The sequence below is a fragment of the Bos grunniens genome, chromosome 12 (assembly GCF_055505025.1).
Source record: "Bos grunniens cultivar Pamir isolate PY7600 chromosome 12, Bosgru_T2T1.0, whole genome shotgun sequence".
Classification (NCBI taxonomy): Eukaryota; Metazoa; Chordata; class Mammalia; order Artiodactyla; family Bovidae; genus Bos; species Bos grunniens.
In genome coordinates, this window is record NC_141176.1 from 83,410,999 (window position 1) to 83,434,449 (window position 23,451).

The window sequence follows — 23,451 nt, forward strand, 5'->3', positions numbered from 1 at the left end:
TCTAGAGAGAGTGATTATAATAGGAGCTTTCTAAAGACGCTTCCTTAATCAAGAGAGACGACTCCGGGTGGAATTTTTAATCACTGGGGTAGGTCTTCTTGCCTGTTCTGTGTGGGGACCACCCTTCACAGAAGTGTTAACAATTGTAGTGTTGTGTAATGATTGATCTTAGCATTTTTGTGCTGGAGATAATGATGTACTTTCCTTCAGCAGAAATAATTTCCGTAAAGAAAATGTTTTTCTTTAGGTGAGTTAGGAGGGTGTGACTCTTGTGTATCTTATCTTTGTTCCTGTAGGTGTTTCCATGTGTTTTTGGTCCCCTCTCTATCTGCAAATGATTTAGAATTACCTGTGTTGAAAAGTAGAGTTGAGTCTTATTTCCTTGAATCAAAGGTCCCTTTGCAAAGGAGTATCTAGGGAGAGAAGCTTGCTAGAGACTTCAGCTTGAAAATTAGGGGCTGAAAACAGTTACTGTAACTGCTCTGTCTGTCTTCTGGTTATTACATAGATGAGTAGTTTATGTAAATTTTGTACTCTGGTTTTGATCAAAGTCCCCTTGAGATCTAATATCAAGTAAACATAACCTTTGTGTAAGGTGTTTTAAAATGTTGATTCTTGACTAGTAAGAGGTGGAGAAGCCAAGATACAATTTTAGACTGTTACTTCTTTTCCCATGCTTTTGGGCTATCCAGAGAATTGATTTGGGTTACTCCTTATTTCAAAGTAGCATTGCTTGAAATATTTTAGATTTTTAAATAACTTTCTAAGGAATTAAAATATAAAAACAATTTCACTATTTCTTTTTTAGTTTGTAGCTCTGGAGGAATGAGTGTTGTTTGCTCATTAATTTCCTATACCATTCTCAATCGTTCTCCATTCATCCCTTTCCTTGTTAGCTTTTCGTTTGGCCATGATGGGTGTATTGTGTCTGGTAACTGCTACCAAAACTGGTGTATTATATTAGCCCTGCCCTTTTTCAAGGCTCCTGGAAAAGTGCCAGGCTTATTCTCCTTTCCATTTGGGAGCATAGTTTTACAAATAAAAGAATGGTCTTACTTTGTTTGTAGTCATCAGAATTAAAAGGATTTATCTAACAATTTGAATGGATAATTTTATTTGGGTGGACATGAAAGTGAAACCCTAGAGATGGGATAGAATTTTAAGTAGCATTTTAAATTTGTTTTGAAATTTAGTCTGTCTCCAAATGAGATATGTTAAATGTGCTTGGGTGTATACGTGTGAGTAAAGTTTGGAGTGTTCATCTCTGAAATACTAGATCCTTTGTAGGTTTTGTTTCATAAAAGGGTTAGTGGAGTCCTTTATGTAGTTGCATAACTTTAATTTGCTATTATAAGCACATACGGATTTTAAAGTACGAGAGTTATCAACACTTTATAGGACATTATGACTAATCATATTTTTATTTAAAAGTTACTTTACTAGTTTTACCAAAAGCTGTCTTGGGTGTCAAGAATCTAAAACAAAAGCCACTTATCTGTATGACGTATATAACAGGTGCTTAAGCAAGTCATATGCTTTTATTTGCTTTATGTTGGGATATTTAAGTTAAAAACATAGTTTTGGGAGTTTTCTAGTAATTCTGTAATCATGAAAATAAAAGATTTTCTATTTCACTGAATTAGATCATTTTTGTTTTTAATAAATAAATATTAGTCTAGGACACTCCAGTCTTCACCATCAAAGCAGTGTGCTAAGCTCTTCACGATTGACATGAAGGAACAGGGCATTCAGTAGGCCTCATGAAGTGTTTTGGGAAGTGTTGGGATTAGTACACTAACAATTGTGACATAAGGCGTAATGTGATAAGTGCATAGAAAAAAAAACATGTTATAGAAATTCAAAGACAAGAAAGATACTGTCCAGTTTAGCAGAGGATTAGAGATGATGTTGGTGGGTTCAGGGAGAATGGAGCAGTAAGACAGGAGCAAACTGAGGAAATAAAGAGCTTACATCCTAGATAATGAAGAATGGATGGTAGATGTCTATTGAGCCGAGTTGACTGTTTCACGTTTAGTAAACAGTGGGAATAAAGATCAGGGAATAGGGTCTTGTGCACCTCTGCTGAGTAAGGGAGAGGGAACGACAGGAATGAGAGGTTGCCAGATGGAGACATCAGTACCCAAGATCTTGAGGGCTGTGTTGAGACTTATATTTATTAAGCAACCAGAAGCCAAGGAAGATTTTGAGCTGAAGTTTTAAAAAACATGTTTTTGCTTTTTTTTTAAAGGACATAAAATGTATACTGATTTTGGGAAGAGTAAATACGCTATACTACAGTTTCTTAGTGTATCTATGAGGAATAATGTCACTGAAGGTTGCAGAGGCTGAGAGGACAGAACCACTGAATACTCTTTTATAGTAGAAACATAGAAAACAGAATATCAGATATATTTGCTTTAGGCTGGAAGAAATGGTCTATTTGGACAAACTCTGCGTGTCTCTGGATAGTTCTGGAATGTCGAACAGTCACAGAGAGATATTATATAATGTAGATAACAGCACAGAATAGCACATCACAGTGACAGCGTATGGGAATTTAGAAGAGGGAAGACTTAAAACACTGCTGTGAAGTCCCGTAACCCACTGGGATCCTGTGGTGGTGAACCACCAGCTGAGGCAATGGGACTTTACTGGGGAATTATCTGAAAAGCAAAATAAATGCTAATAGGAATCAGGTGAAATCAAAAGGCTAGATAATGGAGGAGGTATTCATGGAAGGACAAGAAGGATGGAAGAACAAACAAAAGTAGGTATGCTTGGAAACGGAAACAAACAGATTGAGAGTGATCAGTACTGTGGGAGAGTACATGTGTCAGTAAAGGGGACCACCGCCGACAGGTGGCATGTATTGAGGACTTTTGTGCCAGATACCGCTCTGAGTGCTTGACCTTTTCCTCACAACCGCTCTGTGAGAATAGATGTGACTTATGAAGAAACAGGCACGGATAATTGGGTGACTTGTGGAGCTGAGGTTCAGACACAGGCATTCTGACTGTTGAGGACAGTGCTACAGAGAAGACACCGGATTCCACCACCATTCGGTAAACTTGGAGAAGTTAAGTCAGTTTCAGATGCTTGACGTGTTAAGCTCCTCTACCTAGAGAGGTTCATTAAGCTGATCTAATTTACAACAGTATGTGCAGAGAATAACCCTTTCCGACACCAATCCAAAAGAAAGTACTACTATAATTAAACTGTGAGCAAAATAATGTAGGATTTAAAAAAAAAAATCCAACTGAAATCCAAGTTGTTACTGATGAATTAATGAGGCTATAATTAAACAGAAACTAGTCAACCTGGCTGATTGTAGATCTGTACCTAAACTTTGTTTCGGCAGTTCACATCCTTTAAGATATATTTAATTACATTTCTAATACATTCATACTTAATGTAATCTTTTGTGACAGATTAACAGATCTTCATCATCATTATGTCTAATTCCTCTTGATGTTGATGTTTTTGTCATTATTACACATACACTTGGAAAAGAAATAAGACTTTCAGGGTGATAAGGAATAAACTCATGGAAAATGGTGGTCTCTGTTTATTTTCAGAAAACAAGTTTTCTCATTTCCCTCTAGAAGGGCAGGAGAGGTATCATAACCGTGTTTTAAAATAATAAAGTATTTTAGTAAATAGAGGAACAGGATAAAGAAAACCTACTCTCTTAGTGTTGTATTAATATTTAAGACTATTATAGTCCATACTAAAATATTAAAAAATATTCCTTATTATAATAAAATAAAATGAGTTATTTTTCTCATAGTTTACTGGAGAAATAAATGCAGAGGTAAATAACTTTGCAAAGTTAATAGATATAAATGATACGAAAAGTAGGCCAGGGAAGCCTGGTGTGCTGCAGTCCGTGGGGTCGCAGAGAGTCGGACACGACTTAGCGATTGAACAGCAAATGTGAAAATTACGTGCTTCTTATTTTCAATATCCTAACTTCTGGAATTTTTTAAAAAGTATATTTGTATTCTATATATCCATCAGCAGTTTATGTGAAAGTCAGTGAACTGTGATAATGTTGGGTGGTGGTACTGTCCCACTTTAATCAACTGCGTCATGTATAGATTCCTTTGTTATTAGGGAGTGTGGATGAACCTCATCTATTTGACACACATCTAATAATCATATTTTTGTAAACAGTACTTACGAGATAAAAGCCAAAAGAACCAGTAGCTGTCTTTCTATAGAGCCTTTTTCTTTCAAGGTAAAATACACACTGCGTGACCACTGTGGTCAAACATTGTGTCTCAGTATTTAGATTTACTTTGGTTACTTTTGCTTTTGACATGTGGATTTCAGTCATACACTCAGGAGAATTATAAGATAGTTGCTTCTATAACTTACACACTTTGTATGGTTCTGTAATTTCCCAACACATGAAATAAAAGGAAGAGAGGGTTGGGCCAGAGTTTTCCAGGATCCTTTCTAGCGTAATAGTGAAATCAGAAGACTGCAGATCTTTTTCCACTTTTTTTTGCAGAGCGATTATTTTTAAGATTAACTCTGAAAGCCTATTAAAGGGGCAGGAACTAGTTATTCCTTTCTGAGAATTAGTTATGGCTTGATTAACAAGTCTTTCTCATCCTTCATATTGTTTCCAGAAATAGAATCAAGATACAAGATCAAAGTCTTTTTAAACTAGTGGAACACCTTGATTTTTATCTTCAATTTAACTCTGTGCTAATCAACTTAACATTTGATGACAAAAAGCGAATTTAGAATTTGTGTGTGACCCAAACAAAGACTTTTATGACAAATCACAAACACTTCTTACAGCCAGGATGGTCCCAAATTTTTATTATCTTTGGAAATGCTTTTTGGCAAATGTTTTGTTTTGTAGGTCTTACATTCCTAATGTTGAAAAAAACTGTTTAGCAGGTGCGTACTCCAATAGAAGCTGTAACTGTGTCATGAGGTATCTCGGAGGAAGTGCTTTTTTGTTTTTTAATCGTAAAGGATGTAAGTAATCTCTCTCATATGTCAGATTAGTTTAGGGTGTGTACTTTCTTTTTCCCTTATGATTACGTAGATAGGAAAATTGAATGTTCCAAACAACTCATGGAAAATATTCCACATCAACATTATCTGTACCACAGATACAGTAAAATGCTTTTAATGGAATACGAAGTTACAGGTAGATTTGCTAAACATGAGAAAATGCTTTCTTAAAATAGGAAAGACATTGTTTTTGAGCTGCTATTTTCAAGCATCGTAAATATTCTTACTATGAACAATTTTCAACTGAGCTGATCTCTTTGATTAAGCTGGGGAAAAGTTACCAGAAAAGAGTGTGTTGAGATGAATTTCATGAATTCCACCCACCATAGCCTTGCTCTGGTTAATCCAAGTTGATAATGTTAGTGTTTTAAATAGAATATAATTTTTAAATGATTACAGAATGTTGTGAAATATGGTATCTTTATACAGAAGATCACCGTGTTATATGTCTTTTTAAGAGTTTACAGTTTTCAAAGCAGGCAGGACCTCCATTGGGATATTCTAAGGTTGTTTTTATTTTCCCTTTATTTCTGATTTTGTAAAAGATCAGTTTTGTGATTATTCTGCTTATGGTGAGGAGAACCAATTATATATATGGAAGCATGTATGTGGGAAGGCTGGTCTCTCACAGTGGTCCAGGTGTGAGATGGTAGCACGTTTGGCTAAGATGGTAGTGGTGCAGATGGAGAGGAGGTGGGCAGTTTGAAAGCCTATTTAGTCATCTGTTAGCCTAAATATCCAGTCATCTGTTATCCTAAATCTCCTTTCTCTGTTGTTCAACATGAACTCTCTACTTGCTCTCTACCTTCTCCACTGTGCCTTTTGTATCTCTTGCTTTGTCATCAACAAACTCCCCTGGATTCTCAGCCGTTTCTCTGAATGTTTCACTTCTTACTTGCCTGAACAGAGGGAAATCTGGCAGGAGAGTTAAACCTGGCTGGAGAGTTTCTCAGACAGTGTGCACCTTGGAGCTGGGAGGTGGGACTGGTTTTCTCCCGGTTTCATTTGAGACCACTGTTCCCCTCCCTCTTGTAAAACCATTGTTCTTTGAAGCTCATATCAATGGTCTGCATCACCACCTCCCCCTCCTCTTGTCAACCTTCATGTTCCCTGCCCTGAGTCCCTCCCCTTGCAGCTGAAGACTAGCAGCCAGTTCAAGGTCTGTCTCTCTGCCTCAATACAACCATTAGTCCTTATGTTTGCCCTTCATTCATGGATTCACTCCTGTTTTTCTATCTATTTCTGCTTTATTGACTATGCCAAAGCCTTTGACTGTGTGGATCACAGTAAACTGTGGAAAGTTCTGAAAGAGATGGGAATACCAGACCACCTGACCTGCCTCTTGAGAAACCTGTATGCAGGTCAGGAAGCAACAGTTAGAACTGGACATGGAACAGACTGGTTCCAAATAGGAAAAGCAGTACGTCAAGGCTGTATATTGTCACCCTGCTTATTTAACTTATGTGCAGAGTACATCATGAGAGACGCTGGGCTGGAAGAAGCACAAGCTGGAATCAAGATTGCCAGGAGAAATATCAATAACCTCAGATATGCAGACGATACCACCCTTATGCCAGAAAGTGAAGAACTAAAAAGCCTCTTGATGAAAGTGAAAGAGGAGACAGGAAAAAGTTGGCTTAAAGCTCAACATTCAGAAAACAAAGATCGTGGCTTCTGGTCCCATCACTTCATGGGAAATAGATGGGGAAACAGTGGAAACAGTGACTGGCTTTATTTTTTGGGTCTCCAAAATCACTGCAGATGGTGACCGCAGCCGTGAAATTAAAAGACTCTTACTCCTTGGAAGGAAAGTTATGACCAACCTAGACAGCATATTAAAAAGCAGAGACATTACTTTGTCAACAAAGGTTCCTCCAGTCAAGGCTGTGGTATTTCCAGTGGTCATGTATGGATGTGAGAGTTGGACTATAAAGAAAGCTGAGCGCCGAAGATCTGATATTTTTGAACTGTGGTGTTGGAGAAGACTCTTGAGTCCCTTGATCCAAGTAGATCCAACCAGTCCATCCTAAAGGAGATCAGTCCTGGGTGTTCATTGGAAGGACTGATGTTGAAGCTGAAACTCCAATACTTTGGCCACCTGATGCGAAGATCTGACTCATTGGAAAAGACCCTGATGCTGGGAAAGATCGAGGGCAGGAGGAGAAGGAGACAACAGAGGATGAGATGGTTGGATGGCATCACCAACTCAATGGACGTGGATTTGGGTGGACTCTGGGAGTTGGTGATGGACAGGGAGGCCTGGTGTGCTGTGGGTTCATGGGGTCGCAAAGAGTTGGACACGACTGAGTGACTGAACTGAACTGGACTGATTGCTCTGTTGGCCAAATTGAAGTTTTAAAAGAACAGCTACCATTTATTATGTGCTATTAGTGAAAGATCTAAAGTAGGTGTTGATTACATGAGGAATTAGGCAGTTACACTTCTCCTCACTGGAAAGATTTTTAATATATAAAATACATATGCATATGTAATTTTGTAAATTTGTAAACTAATGTAAAATTCAAAAAGTATGAGTGGATTGGCAGTGAAAAGCATGCTTCCCTTTCCTGTTTCTCAGCTACGCTGATTCTCTTACACATCTTTCAAGTGGTGTTCTCTGTGTTTAAAACACAAACTTGGCCGTCCAGTGGTTAAGACTCTGCACTTTCATTGCTGAGGACACAGGTTCAATCCCTAGTTGGAGAACTAAGATTCATTCTACAAGCTGTGTGTGCACTGTGGCTATAAAGTGAAAAAAACAAAACAAGCACACATTTAACATTTTTTTTCTTAATTAATGATAGCATATTATAAATAATATTCTGCATCTTCTTGGGGATGTTTTCATATCTATGTACAGAGATGCCTCATTTTTAAAGAAGGTGTTCATATATGGTGCAGGTTATGTTTTAGGATACACTCTTAAGGACAGGTTGGCTGAGTATAAAAGGAAAATGTTGGGAGACAACCTTTAATTTTTTTAGTACTTAGAGCACATTGCTCTGTGGTTTTCTGTATCAGTGTTGCTCTTGAGAAGTTTAGGCCAACCTGAATTTTTTCCTTGCTTGTGCATGATTTCTTATTTTTGCCTAAATATCCACATAATTCCTTCTTTATTCTTAAAGATAAGCATTGATCTACAGATTTAATATTTTGTTTATTTTGCAAAGCTTTCCCCCATTATATCCTTTAATCTACACTTCTTCCTTCTTTCAGTGGCTTGGGCTGGGCTGCACCACATGATTTGTGGAATCCTCGTTTCCTTACCAGGGATTGAACCTGGGCCCTCGGCAGTGAAAGTGTGGAGCTTTAACCACTGGTTTGCCAGGGAATTCCCTATTCTTCTTTGCTTGTAGTACTTTTGAAGGAGAATTGGTACAGTCCTTGTCTTTCTTTTTAGTCACATTTATTCTATTTTTGGTGCTTCTTAACGTTGCTTTTATCTCTATAATGTTATTTTTCTCTTCATTTTTTTCCTGAGTTCTACCAGCTTGATTTTCATTTCCTTCTGTTGTTGTTTAATCTCTTCTTTGAACCTTTGTTTTTCTTCTTTGAGCTCATTTTTTTTTTTTTTCAAAGAAGGGTCACGTTTCCTATGACTGTCTTTGAGACTTTGGAGAATTATTTATCTGAACTCTTCCTGTATTTCTTTGAGGAGTTCTTGTGTTGAATGCTCTTAATTTACCTTTTTTTTTTTTCCTCAAAATTTTGGGGAAAATTCTTTGCAGAGATCCAATATTGATTGTTTTCTGATTATTATTTATGTTGCAGTGGTGTAGGTGGTTGGCTGTACATATAGGTTGCTTGCAGCTTTTCCTTGTCAGGCCGGGTACCCTAACTGTGTCTCAGACCTGTTACTTCCTTTGCCCTCGATTTCATTTCCCCTCAGTTTTCAGCACTGAGATAACAGGGTGGTTCTTTATGCCAGGTTCTCAGTGTTGCACTAGTGAAATAAATGCCATTTAGCCTCTGTGTCTGCTGCTTAGTCACTTCAGCTGAAAAATTACGTGTGAACAGTATGTTTGGCATGGTAACAAGGATTCTTCATGTCTGCCTCCACCTCTCTGTGGTGTTGAACTGTGGTTTAAAGAGACATTCCCTACCTCTGTATGGCTTATACTTACATCTAGCTTCCACTTACGGAGAAGGCAATGGCACTCCACTCCAGTACTCTTGCCTGGGAAATCTAATGGATGGAGGAGCCTGGTAAGCTCTAGTCCATGGGGTCGCTGGGGGTCGGGGACAACTGAGCGACTTCGCTTTCGCTTTTCACTTTCATGCATTGGAGAAGGAAATGGCAACCCACTCCAGTGTTCTTGCCTGGAGAATCCCAGGGACGGAGGAGCCTGGTGGGCTGCCGTCTATGGGGTCGCACAGAGTCGGACACGACTGAGGCGACTTAGCAGCAGCAGCTTCCACTCATCTAATGACAGCATCAACAGAATCTGCATCTGCTGTTCAGAATTATGGTTTTCTGTCATTTGTTTGATGTTGTTTAGAAATCTGTCTGTTGCTTGGGGGCTGATGAGGTATATAATGGCTTTCGGCATGTTCTCATCCTCACTTAACATTTGCAGATCTGTTTCCTAGTTTGGGATTTGGAGCTGTCCCTTCAGTTAGATTGTGAGCATGCACGTTCACATTCATTACTTATCAGGTGTATAAGGAAATATAGTTTCTTTATCACATATGATCCTTAGTAGGGGGTGAGGGGGAAGAAAAGCTTGCTAATAAGCAGGGTCTTGGTCTCTTTTGGTTTGGCTAGCTCCTTCTAGGCACCGGAGTACTTTAGGCTTCTTCCCCTCTCTCCCCTCCTTCCACTGAGGCATGGAGTCTGGATACATGTGAGAGGGGCCAGTGGGAATGTGGTCACAGTGGCCTCATAACTGTGGAGGTGGGACAGAGAACTCAGACCCCCAGTGTCCCCACAAGGCTTTGCTGCGAGGACCTGGACCAGTGACTGCGGATCCTATTTGTCATCAAAGAGGCTTCTTGCTACCTGTAGCCCTGCTTACTGTTTGCCTTGAAGCCGTATAATTTGTGGTCTACTGTGACTGTCTTCTTGCAGTTAGCATGTTTTCAATGTTCATCTGTGTTGTAGCATGTATTAGTATTTCATCTGTTTTAATTGCCAAGTATATAATATGCTGTTGTGTGGATATATCGTGTTTTATTCAGACAGTCATACAATCCATGGGGTTGCAAGAGGCAGACATGACTGAAGCGACTTAGCACGCACGCACAACAGTGGTTTACTTCAGGGCGTAATAACCCGGCTCCTCCTTTAAGGGGATCTGAGTAGGTGAGATACTTTTCTCAGTTCCCCTTCATGTGCCCTAAAGACAGCGATTGTGGTTTCCTTGTGAGCCCGTCTGACTTGAAATTAATATCAACTACAAATTTTAAATGCTTATCATTCAAAAGCTTTCTTTACAACATCTAACTTTCTCTTTTTAACAAACAAAACTTCTATAATTGATTGGTGAGCTTCTCTAAACTTTTAAATTTAGAATTATTTTAAAGCAATATTTCAGTTTTAGAAGACATTTTTAGCATTTACTGTTTGTAAAACTCTTACTTTTGAGAACTTCTTTTGGAACTCTTTTATTGCATAAGGAGATACTTAATTTGGGGGTGAAAGCTGAATAGCATGATTTAAAGGATATTAGTGCTGCTTTAATCAAAACTGCAGCCTTTTCTGCTTCTTACATCTTTATCATGTAGTAGTTTAATAGTAAGTAATATATGAGTAATATATAAGTAATATATGAGATATTATTATCTGACCTTATTTTTAAAACTATTTTAAGGGTAGGACAATAAAATTATTAAGAGATAGGGGAAGAAAGAAAATATTTATGACCTACCCTGACAAGCATATTGGTTGAGACTTTCATATGTTAACTTATTTAGCACCCTCTCAGATAGCCATTTTTACTGTATTATGGTTTGGAACTAAAGCTCAGAGAAGTTAAATACACCAACTTAGTATACAACTTTCATTTGGTAAAACAGCAATGTCAAGTGAGTCCCAAGTCAGTGATTCCAAAGCCGTTGTTTTTTTCTTGCCTGTAACTGAATTCTACTTTGTGTGCAGAGAGGCCACTAAACCTGGAAATTCAAGCCAGTGCCTGATGTATGTCCTACTGATACTTTATTACATAGCCAGTAACCTTTGTTTTTAGACTTCATGACCACATTAGAGGGGAAATATATATACATAAATGGCTTCCCAGGTGGCTCAGTGGTAAAGAATCCACCTGGCAGTGCAGGAGATGCCAGTTCAATCCCTGGGCTGGGAAGATCCCCTGGAGAAGGAAGTGCAGCCCACTCTAAGTATACTTGCCTGGAGAGTCCCATGGACAGAGAAGCCCGGCAGGCCAAAGTCCATGGGTTCACAAAGAGTCCGACATGACTGAGCAACTGAGCACACACTCAAATAACTATCCAAATGTATAGGTAGGCACATATTCTTCTAAACAGTACAAGTCTGTGTGTCTTTGATTTTAGTGAGTATCTTTTAACAGGATTGGTAGTCAAAGAATTGTTAAGGATCATGTATATTTTCCCTTCCCTCTCATATTGAAGAATTAGGAAATGGGTGAATGAAAAGGAAGAAATGAGGAATGATACTTTCAAGTTAGCTTTGAGTTGTTTTTCCTTTCAATTGCTTTTATTTACTTGGCTATTAAAATGTTTCTGCTAAGAATATCTGTTTTAGAAGATTGTGGGCTTTGGGGGATAACTCCATGAACAATGACTTGATGAAATTAGTCATTTATGATGGACAACAATATGGCAGAAGTTTGCAAAGTTCAAATAGACTTTTAATATTCAATGCCAAAGAATTGTGCCTAATTAAAGCTTCGGTTTAATTAAGATAACAATGCATAGTCCTTCATTAAAATTAACACAGAAAAAGTTCTTTCTTGGTCCTTGGAGAGGATATTATATGCAAGCCCTGTTGTGTGGGTTGCAAAGTGTCACTGAAATTTATATGCATTACTTGTCTAATTGCGGTAAATGTAGCATGTCCAGATAGGTTTAGAGTTAGAAGGCTGTTTGTTACTTGCTGGAAATCACTCGAAACCTCAGTACCCAGAGGCAGCTGTGCCCAGGCCCTTCGCCTCTCCCCAGAGATGCCTGAGAAGACTCTCGCTGGACCCTGTCTTTCATGGCGGGAGCAGTAAACGTGACAGGCTGTTTGGGGAGCCATCTGTTTAGGATGGCTGCTGCTTTGTATGCAGCAATGAACTTGAGATCAGTTCTCTGTCTTTCTTCATGGTAACAGTCTTCTTTGGTGTCACAACAGGTGGAAGTTGATGGGTCGAAACTAAATGTGACCAGCACGTGGAACCTGGCTTCACCCTTGTTGTCTGTCAACGTTGATGGCACTCAGAGGACGATACAGGTAAACGTTCTGATGAGTTACTTAGAGGGCCCCGTCTGTATCCTTACCAGTAGCTGTGTCACTAATACTGACAGATACAGTAGGCGAAGCTACATTTCATCCACCTCAGGCATCTTATAGTTGAGACATTGTTTCTTGTTTTAGAGGATCTTGAGTTGCATCCTGTTCTGAGGAATCCGCTTGTTCCTTTTCCAGGCAATCCAGGAAGGTTATGTATTATATTTTGGTATAAATGAAGCATGCTATGTGCTTTTCTAAAAATATTAGAAGATTAGCAGTTTTCTTTGCCATTTTGGGGTTTTAGTTGTAAAATATGACTTTGTTCCTTCTCCTTCCTCTGTAATTGAAATTGTGGGGTATTGGGTCAACAGAAACATGAGCTATTCAGGTTGACTTGCCATAGTACATGGGTGCCTTTTAAAAATTAAGTAATCTTAACTTGTTAACCCTTCTTTTTTTCCCCAATATAAAATTTGTTGTTGCATTGAGGATATGCCTTGAAATCTAGCATTGATTGAATGTTCTTTGAAATCGGTGTCCTATATGTGAAAGTAGAAAATTATGAAAACAGATTCTGCCAAAATTCCTTTACCTCACCACATAGTTGAGGTCCAGGAAAAACAAAACAGAATAGCACAGAACATACGGCTCTCACGTGCAAATAAAAATCGTAAGCCCTCCATAGCATTAAAAATACTCATTTTTTTTCGTTTCTATGAAAATGTTTTTGCATTCTCTTAACTTGATTTTACACAGGAAACTGATTTTTTCTAAAACCTAGAGAAATCAAGAAAGTCACAGATAAAGATTATATACCCCAGATTCGTACATACTTCTATTAGAAACTGGGGTGCGGGGAATTCTAGACTCTCAATGAATATTAATAACTAAACTCATTTTTAAGCTTCTATTTTATTACCTTTGTGGTTGCAAGAAGCAATGAACTCTCAGTAATGAGCCCTCTATTTAGACTTTGGTTTTGTGACTTGCCCTGGTATGTTTTGTCTCTCTCATATTTTCTTTCTTCTTCAAAGTATGAGGTTAAACACTAAGAGACCCTTGGGAAAATTTCACTGCATAATCTCCTATCAGGGACGTCCAGTTATTCTGTCTTCAGAACACATGGTTTTGCTGCCCCTGTTTATGTGAATGGAATATGTTCTACCCTGGATGTGCTGTGGCTGACATTCATGTGCTTTGTTCTGGGGAACACAGTACATGACCTCTTGGTAGTGAGGAGAGAGAGATACAGAGTCCTGCCCTCCACATCTTTGCATCATGGTATTTTCAGTGTTCTTCTCAATGACTGCACAGGGGTGTCTTACCAGCATTTTTACATGCAAAGTTTCTAGATAAAAATAACACCAGGTATGCATTTGGAATAATCCCGAGAAATATTTTCCCAAGCATAGGAATAATGCTCATTAAATCTCTTTTCATTCTTCATAAGTGCTTTGTTTAAAAAAGAAGTGTTAATGTGACATAAATGGCCCTCAAGCAGACCCCCTTGACTTTTTGGAGAAGGTTATTACTTCTAGTTAAGTGCTCCATCATTGGGAAAAAAGTAAACTCGGAGAGATGAGTGGTAAACTGGAAAAAAAAAAAGTCACTTACCTAGTAAAAGATGAGGAAAATTTTTCCTCATCAGAATAGATGAGTTTTACTTCCTTTCTGTGGGCGTTAATACTCAGTGTCAACTCTCTTTTATCTCTAAAATATAATGTGTTCCTGTGAAATTAATAATAATTATAGTAATACATAGCGCTTAATGGGTATAAGTACAGTTCTAAGCATAGCACATTATATTAAGTCATTTCCTTTTCACAAGAACTACACGAAGCAGGTGCTGTTATTTACACTTTGGTAAATGAAGTAACTGAGGCAGAGAGAAGGTAAATGACTTGCTTAGTGTCACACAGCTCTTGGGAAAGAGGACCAGCATTGAATTCCAGGCAGCCTTCTGTAGGATCTGTGCCGAGGCAAGCTAAGTGACCTCCCTGGGATGGCAGCGCCAGGGAGGAGCTGAGCGGAAATTTGAGCCCTGGCCCCGGGGCCCCAGCTTGTGCACTGCTAACCACTGCGCTGTGCAGTGCTTTTCGTTCTCCCACGGAGCTCTGCAGAGACTAATTCATCTCTCATTTATGTTTTAAACCAGTGCTGCTCAGACTTCTGGGTGCTTTGGAATCAAGTGGAAGGTTAAAACTTCTTGGTAAAACTCAAGTGGTTGGACCCACCTGTAGAGTTTATTCTCATGTAGTAGGTGTGGGTGAGGCATGCATTTCTGAGGTCCTAGGTCGTGTTCATGCTGCAGGGGCCACAGTGTGAGAATCACTGCCTTAAATTTACCTTTGTCCTGTAGTCACGTACAGATGTGAGAGCTGGACCATAAAGAAGGCTGAGTGCCAAAGAATTGATGCTTTTGAGCTGCGGTGTTGTTCAAAAGCAGTTTGAGAGTCTTCTAAACTGAATAGCCTCTTGATGAGGGTAAAAGAGGAGAGTGAAAAAGCTGGCTTAAAATTCAACATTTGAAAAACTAAGATCATGGCATCCAGTCCCATCATGTCATGGCAAATAGATGGGGAAACAATGGAAACAGTGACAGACTTTATTTCTTTGGGCTCCAAAATCACTGCAGATGGTGACTGCAGCCATGATATTAAAAGACACTTGCTCCTTGGAAGAAAAGCTATGACCAATCTAGACAGCATATTAAAAAGCAGAGATGTTACTTTGCCAATAGAGGTCCATCTAGTCAAAGCTATGGTTTTTCCAGTAGTCAGGTATGGATGGGAGAGTTGAACCATAAAGAAAGCTGAGCACGAAAGATTTGATGCTTTTGAACTATAGTGTTGGAGAAGACTCTTGAGAGTCTGTTGGACTGCAAGGATATCAAACCAGTCAATTCTAAAGGAAATCAACCCAAATATTCATTGGAAGGACTGGACTGATGCTGAAGCTCCAATATGATGTGAAGAGTCGACTCAATGGAAAAGACCTTGATGCTGGGAAAGATAGAAGGCAGGAAGAGAAGGGGATGACAAAGGATGAGATGGTTGGATGACATCATTGACTCAAAGGACATAAGTTTGAGCAAACTCTTGGAGACAGTGAAGGACAGGGAGGCCTGGTGTGCCTCAGTCCATGGGGTCGCAAAGAGACATAACTGAGCAACCAAACAACAGCAACAATCAGAGATTAAGCTCGGAGTGATGAGCAGAGTGACTAAGTAGGAGCCAAGGGTTTGAAGCCTTGTGAGTTACATAGTAGAGATTCTGCTTCATTCTGAGGCCAGTGGGGCCCATGGAAGAGCTTTAGCTAAGAAAGTGATGATGTGAACAAAATTGGAGTTCAGAAAGAGCGTTTTTTGTGGTAGCTGCCACTGCTGCTGCTTCAGTCGTGTCCGACTCTGTGCGACCCCAGAGACGGCAGCCCACCAGGTTTCTCTGTCCCTGGGATTCTCCAGGCAAGAATACTGGAGTGGGTTGCCATTACCTTCTCCAGGGGATCTTCCTGATCCAGGGATCGGACCTGGGTCTCTTGCATCCCAGGCAGATTCTTTACCACCTGAGCCACCAGGATATTTAGATACAGATTAAAACAACAAACAGTGTATTATTTAGTTATGTGGGTTCTTAGACTTGGTATCAATGGCACCGCACTGTCTAGGCTTCTTGGAGCTGCTTTCTCCTCCAGTGTTACACTTGTAGTTTGGTCCGTGTTAGTGAATGTAGTTTATTCTTTGCTATATGTTATTAAGTTATATTAATACACCACAGTTTGTTTATTCTTTCTCTGCTAGAGAGACATTTGTGTTATTTATTTTGTTAACACAAACAATGCTTCTGTGACCATTTTTTTTAACTGCACATTTCCTCTTGAAATAACTGTTTCTTCAAGGAATATACCAGTAGAATGTCTGGGTTTAGGGACTAAGCACCCTTAGTCTTACATGGTGATGCCAAATGGTTTTTCCTGTGTGGGTGTACCAATTTACATGCTACCAGTACTCTTGCCTGGCAAATCCCATGGGCGGAGGAGCTTGTGGGCTGCAGTCCATGGGGTCTCAAAGAGTCGGACACGACTGAGCGAATTGACTTTCACGTTTCACTTTCATGCATTGGAGAAGGAAATGGCAACCCACTCCAGTGTTCTTGCCTGGAGAATCCCAGGGACAGCGGAGCCTGGTGGGCTGCCGTCTCTGGCGTCGCACAGAGTCGGACACGACTGAAGCGACTTAGCAGCAGCAGCAGCAGTAGTGATAGAGATGATGATATTAGCACTATGAATAATGAGCTAACACTTTTGTTTCCTTTCCATGCCAGGCACTGACTCTTCTAAACACTTCTTTAGTTTATTTAATCCTCACAGCAGTTCAGTGAAGTATGTGGTGTTGTCATTTCTCATGTTGCAGTTGGAGAAACTGAGGCTTGTAGAGGCTCAATTGCTGGCCCAGGGCATCCTGCTAGTAAATGGAAGAGCCAGAATTCAAACACAGGAATCTGTGCCCTTAACAATTGTTCTTCATGTCGTTTGACCCCTTGATATCCAGGTGACTTAAGTTTTTCCTGACTGAGGGATTTACATAGTACCTTTGTGGTTTTAACATGTACTGTATTCCCTGATGAGGCTCTGGTGGCTCAGATGTAAAGCGTCTGCCTGCAGTGCGGGAGACCTGGGTTTAATCCCTGGGTCAGGCAGATCCCCTGGAAAAGGCAATGGCAACCCACTCCAGTATTCTTGCCTGGAATATCCCAAGGATGGAGGAGCCTGGTAGGCTACAGTCCATGGGATAGCAAAGAGTCGGACACGACTGAACAACTTCACTTTCATATTCCCTGATTAGTAACAGCATTTAAAAAATATTTTTATTGACAGTCCTGTTTTCTCTTCTGCACAATACCTGTTCATGGCTTTTGCCCTTTTTTTAAAATAAAAAGTTATTTATTTTTTATTTCCTGGTTGTGCTGCATCTTTCTTTCTGCTTGTGGGCTTTCTCTAGTTGTGGCGAGCGGTGGCTCCTCTGAGTTGCGGTGTGTGGGCTGCTCAGTCGGGGCCTTCTCTTGCCGTGGAGGCACAGGCTCTGGGCTCACGGTCTTCAGTGGTCGCAGCTCCCAGGCTCTGGAGCTCAGGCTCAGGAGTTGTGGCCCACGGGCTCCGCGACATGGGGGGTCTTCCTAGAGCAGGGATTGAACCTGCGCCCCCTGCGTTGGCCGGCAGATTCTTAATCCCTGGACCGCCAGGGACACCTCGCCCATTTTTTCATGTGACGGTCTTTTTCTTACTGGTTCACAGAAGTTCTTCCTCATTTGTGTGTCCTGAGTCCCCCGTCAGTTATTTGTGTTACAAGCAACTTCTCCCAGTCTGTAGCTCGTATTTTTTTTTACCTTTTTAAGTTCTACAAGTAAAGTTCTGAATGTGAGATTTAACATGAGAATTTTCAGTCTTCTCCTTTATGGTTTGTGTTATTTGTATTTATTTAAACAATCCTCTCAATACTCTCAAGCTCCTGCAGATACTTGCCTACATTTTCTTCTGTCTTTTATGTCGTGCTTTTCCACATTTAAACCCTTAATCCTTCTGGAATTGATGATTGTGTATGGTGTGAGTTAAGATCCAGTTTTAGGTTTTGAAATATGTTTAGTTTTTAAAATATTTTTATTTAAAACACAAAAACCGTCACTGCTTTTAGTCGTGTTTTTCTCTCCCTCTATTAATAGTCTGCCACCTTCTTAGCTTTCCAACCCCCAAATCTTTAAAAGGCTTTCTGTTTCTGTGAAATGTTTCTCAATTATGTCAACAGAAAAGTGACTTTTTCCATAATATGAAGCTGGAACTGTATTTGCTTTTGTGAGCTGTCACTCTCATTTGTCGTTTATCTCTGGGGAATCCCTAGCCACTTAAAGTGTGTGATTTTGTGTGTGTCTTTTGCAGGCTAAGGGTCTCAGATGACATTTGAGATACTTTTGCATGTTCATGAAATGGGAGGTGAATGGGGAAGATTCAAGTGAGGAAGTAACGTGAGCTACACATGAAAATTAGGTTGGAGAAGCCAAGTTGTGAACAGAAGGTTAAAGAGTCTATGCTTTTCAATCACCAACTGAGATGTCATTGACACTTTTTGCAGAGGAAAGTAATGTCCATCAGAATGCTGTTGTGGGAGCTTGTGTCTTCACAATAAAAGAGGGGTTACGGGATTGAAGTGGGGAGTGGAAAAGTTCATTTAGAAGATATAATATTCGTATTACTTCACTCATGAGGTAATGGGTTCTAAAGTAGGGTGCTGGCAGTTTACAGAAAACAGAGGGCGGACTTTGGGAGAAGCTGATGATGAGAACTTGACACGGTTTGTTGAATTCTCTATGCATACAGTAGAGATTTCCGGATAGCTCAGTTGGTAAAGAATCTGCCTGCAATACAGGAGACCCCGGTTCAATTCTTGGGTTGGGAAAATCTGCTGGAGAAGGTATAGGATACTCACTCCAGTATTCTTGGGCTTCCCTTGTGGCTCAGCTGGTAAAGAATCCACCTGCAATGTGGGAAACCTGGGTTGGGAAGATCCCCTGGAGAAGGGAAAGGCTGCCCACTCCAGTATTCTTGCATAGAGAATTCCATAGACTGTGTATAGGCCATGGGATCACAGAGTCGGACACGACTGATTGACTTTGACGCACACATGCATACAGTGGGGTACCGTAGCAACCACAAAATCCTGTCTCCCATGAGCACTGGTCTTCTGCTTTGACCATTTTTCTTATTATTTTTTAAATTTGTTTGTATTGGCCTTGCCTGTCATTGTTAGATGGTTATCCTCTTAAAAACAAGGTTTTGAAAGTGAACCCTGCATTCCGTGCTTTCTTACATGCCAAGCCACCCATCATCTGGTGGTGGTGGTTTAGTCACTAAGTTGTGTCTGACTTCATGGTCCCATGGACTGTAGCCCCGCCAGGCTCCTCTGTCCATGGGATTCTTCAGGCAAGAATACTGGAGTGGGTTGCCATTTCTTTCTCCATGGGATCTTCCCCACCCAGGGATCAAACCTGCTTCTCCTGTACCAGTGGGTGGATTCCTTACCACTGAGCCTCCAGAGAAGCCCCCACCAGTCATCTACCAGAGTTCTATGCCAGCCTGAGATCAGATCTGCTGCACTTTTATCAAGATTTTTCTTCCTTCCACACTACTTTGTAACCTCAACAGGATTTTAAAAATTGTGCTAAAATAGACCTAAATTATTAAACATGAAATTTACTATTTTACCCAGTTGCAGGTGTGCAGGTCAGTGACATTAAGTACATTCACACTGGTGTGCCACCATCACCCACTGTCCATCTCTTGAACTTTCTGTCCTCACAAACTGAAACTCTGTTCCCTGAAACAGTACCCGCCCTCCCCGCCCCGTTCCCCCTCCTCACGGTGCTTGGCAGCCACAGGTCTGCTGTCTGTCACTATGAATTTGACTACCCTAGGCTCCTCAGGGAAGTGCGCTCACAAAGTGTGTGTGTGTTTGAACCTGGCTTATTTCGATGAGCATGTCTTTAAGGTTTACCCGTGTCGTGACACATGTCAAAATTAATTATCAATCATAAAGTACATATATACGTATCACATTTTGTTTATCCATTCATCTGTTGATGGACTTTTGGGCTGTTTCTGCCTTTTGGCTGTTGTGGACAATATTGCCGTGAAAATGGGTGTGCAGATACCTCTTCTAGTCCCTGCTTTTAGTTCTCAGGGGTATATGCCCACAATTGGAATAGCTGGATCACAGGGTAATTCTAGGGTAATCTTTTGAAGAAGCTCCATCCTGTTTTCAACAGCAGCTACACTATTTTACACTCCTACCAGCACTACTCAAGGACTAATTTCTGCACATTTTCACCAACACTGTATTTTCTGATCGTTGCTGTTGTTGTAATAGCTCTCCTAATGGATGTGAAGCAGCATCTCATTGTAGGACAGGATTTTCTGGATCGTCATTAAAAAAGCATTCAGGGTACTTCTCAATACTTACCATTTCTTTATTTATTTTACTGTGTAACCAACTCGTTGCATAAATGGAACTCTTTTGCTGCCAGTAGAAGTAACTGTCTTACAACCATTCTTTCAAACTTGTCATCTCAGTTTATTTTTTCCTCCCATGCATAAGCTCACATACACTTCTCACAGTGCATAAAGTTGCTATCAGGTCATAAGCAAAGTCATAGCCTATCTGGCAGAGAATGTGTCTGAAAGTTTAGTTCATTGTAATGTCAAAACTGATTAAAAAAAAAACTAAAACACCTCTCGATTAAAGCTGGTAAAATTTCTCAGACTGAGAAGTGTTTTCAGGGAATACAAGAGTGTTGCTTGCTTCTTTCTTGGTTTATAGCTTCCTCCACTTCCTACCTGCAGTTGCAGGATGGGGGAAGGGTGAGTAGTAACTTGTTGGAGGAACTAGGTTGACCAAGGCACATGGTATTCATTCTTCCCGGGCATGACAAGTGCCCAAAGCTGTCTGGGTCTTCTAGGACATTTTGTGGGTTTGGGAGGAATTCCTCACTTGCACAATGCCCTTAATGCCCTGCTCTGTCTTTTCCTGATTCCTGTTCCTCCTGGTAGGCAGAGTTTCTTAAAGTTACCCAGCGTGGGTCTCTTCTCTGTGATCCACGTCTGGGCCACATGTGTGCCTCACCACAGTCTTGTCTTCTTTGCCTGTTACCAGGAGTCTTGCTTATCCTCCCTAGTGAAAGTGAAAGTGAAGTCGGTCAGTCGTGTCTGACTCTTTGCGACCCCATGGACTGTAGCCTATCAGGCTCCTCTGTCCATGGGATTTTCCAGGCAAGAGTACTGGAATGGGGTGCCATTTCCTTCTCCAGGGGATCTTCCCGACCCAGGAATCAAACCGAGATCTTGAGCATTGCAGGCAGACACTTTACCGTCTGAGCCACCAGGGAAGCCCAAGGTGTCCCTCAAAATCCACGAGTCACAGAAGATCAAGAGAGTCTCATGAATTCCTTGAAGTTTTCAACCTTGAATTCTTAGCTTAAGAATTCATGTCCTCTAATTATTTTTTAACCTCTTTCCTTTTGTCTTGAAGTAGGAATGGGTAATTGCTGGTTTTGCCGTTTCTTAGTTTCTTGCCTAGAATGTCCTGCTAGGTAGCGTGGTCTACCATCTTGCTTAAGGATATGTGGGTATTTAACACCTCTCTAGTTTTATTGCTGAATCCCTGTGTCTACACAGTCTTGCCTGATAATCCGGGCTTCCCTGATAGCTCAGTGGTAAAGAATCCGCCTGCAGTGCAGGAGACCCTGCTTCGATTCCTGGGTTGGGAAGATCTCTTGAAGAACGGATAGGCTACCCTCTCCAGTATTTTTGGGCTTCCTTTGTGGCTCTGCTAGTGAAGAATCTGCCTGCAATGCAGGAGACCCCGGTTCGATCCCTGGTTGGGAAGATCCTCTGGAGAAGGGAAACACTCCCCACTCCAATATTCTGGCCGGGAGCATTCCATGGACTGTGTAGTCCACAGGGTCCCAAAGAGTCGGACATGACTGAGCGGCTTTCACCACCACCACCCTGTATCTACGTGGAAAGAGCACTGAACATCTTTATTTGATTAGCTGATAAAATATTAATACTTGGGGAGGAAGCCTTACTTTTGCTTTAGTAGTTGGTTCCCTTCTCCAGTCAGGTTACATTTGTCCGTTCACTTTCCTTGTTTCCATTGGTAAGCCTCATGAATTTAATATTATCCGTTCATTTCCTTAAAAATAAATAGTATTTTGGCATGTACCATTATTTGGATAATGAATTTTATAAATGACTAAATTGTTTTAATTGGTCTGAATTACCTGTTTCAGTTTTGATTTGACCTTGAATTTCCACCTCCTTGTTGAGTTCCTGGCCCATGTTAAAGCTCAGTAACTGGACGAATGGTTGAGTGGGTGGATGAATGGGTAGTCATCGTTCATTTTTGCAATCTCAGAAATAACTCTGCCGTATCTGTACCTTCATTTTAAGATTGAGATTTCTTCTAAGCCTTCGTCAAATTAAGTTATGTGCATAAGATAGCCTTCTTAGCCGTTTTATCGATTCTCTTTAATTCCTGATCTTCCAACATTTGCGAAATCCGTTATCTGTTGGATAGCATGGCGGGTTGGTCTGTGCAGATACAGAATCACTGTATTCCCAGGAACTTGCCCACGAGAGCATCTTGCTTACAGAGCACGTCTCCGTCCAGTCTAGTCCCTGTTTGCCCTCATTGGCCGTGGGAGCCCCTGAGCTGGCGCAGACGATCAGTACCACCCATTGATGGTTATCGAGTAGGGTCCACCCAGGCTGTTGCTCATTGCTTCCTTTGCCAGGTGTGCACACACCTTGCTTGCACTCTCTCCCCTGGCATCACTAATTATTCATGGCACGTACCACCTCTTATTCCAGTATGTCCACATGTCTACATGGTACTTTCTTTTTTTATTATGTATTTTAAATAAGATTCGAGAGAATCATACTCTTGGACACAAATTTCCACCATTATTAATAACTTTAAGTCTAGAGCTAATGATACATTTATCTGATGGGGGAAGAGATCATATGTTTTGAAATAAGGTTATTTGTAATAAAGAACTGGGGATATAAACCTTAAAAACTCCTGAAGATACTTAAAGGCCCTCTTTAGAATTTTAATACTTTTAAAATCCATTTCTTCATCTAATAATTAAACATTTTCCTTCAAATATTATTGTTCAATGAAAATAAAATGATAGTATTTCATGATTATTTTCTTTTTACTGTTGGAAAAGAAATGCAAAAAAGCAAAATGGCTGTCTGGGGAGGCCTTACAAATAGCTGTGAAAAGAAGAGAAGCGAAAAGCAAAGGAGAAAAGGAAAGATAGAAACATCTGAATGCAGAGTTCCAAACAATAGCAAGAAGAGATAAGAAAGCAGCCTTCAGCAATCAATGCAAAGAAATAGAGGAAAACAACAGAATGGGAAAGACTAGAGATCTCTTCAAGAAAATCAGAGATACCAAA

The 23,451-nt window shown here is 40.3% G+C and overlaps 1 protein-coding gene across 42 annotated transcripts in view; it reads left to right on the forward strand.

The window, feature by feature from the left end:
- PCCA (propionyl-CoA carboxylase subunit alpha) overlaps positions 1 to 23,451 on the forward strand; it is a 420,374-nt gene that overhangs the window by 317,810 nt on the left and 79,113 nt on the right. For all 42 annotated transcript variants that reach the window (XR_015138441.1, XR_015138440.1, XR_015138442.1 and 39 more), the window contains one exon: positions 12,344 to 12,442. Coding sequence is in view for 39 of the 42 variants with exons in the window: in XM_086330472.1 (XP_086186598.1) it covers positions 12,344 to 12,442 (99 nt within the window). In the remaining 3 variants the exon portion in view is untranslated. The remainder of the gene's footprint in view (positions 1 to 12,343; positions 12,443 to 23,451) is intronic.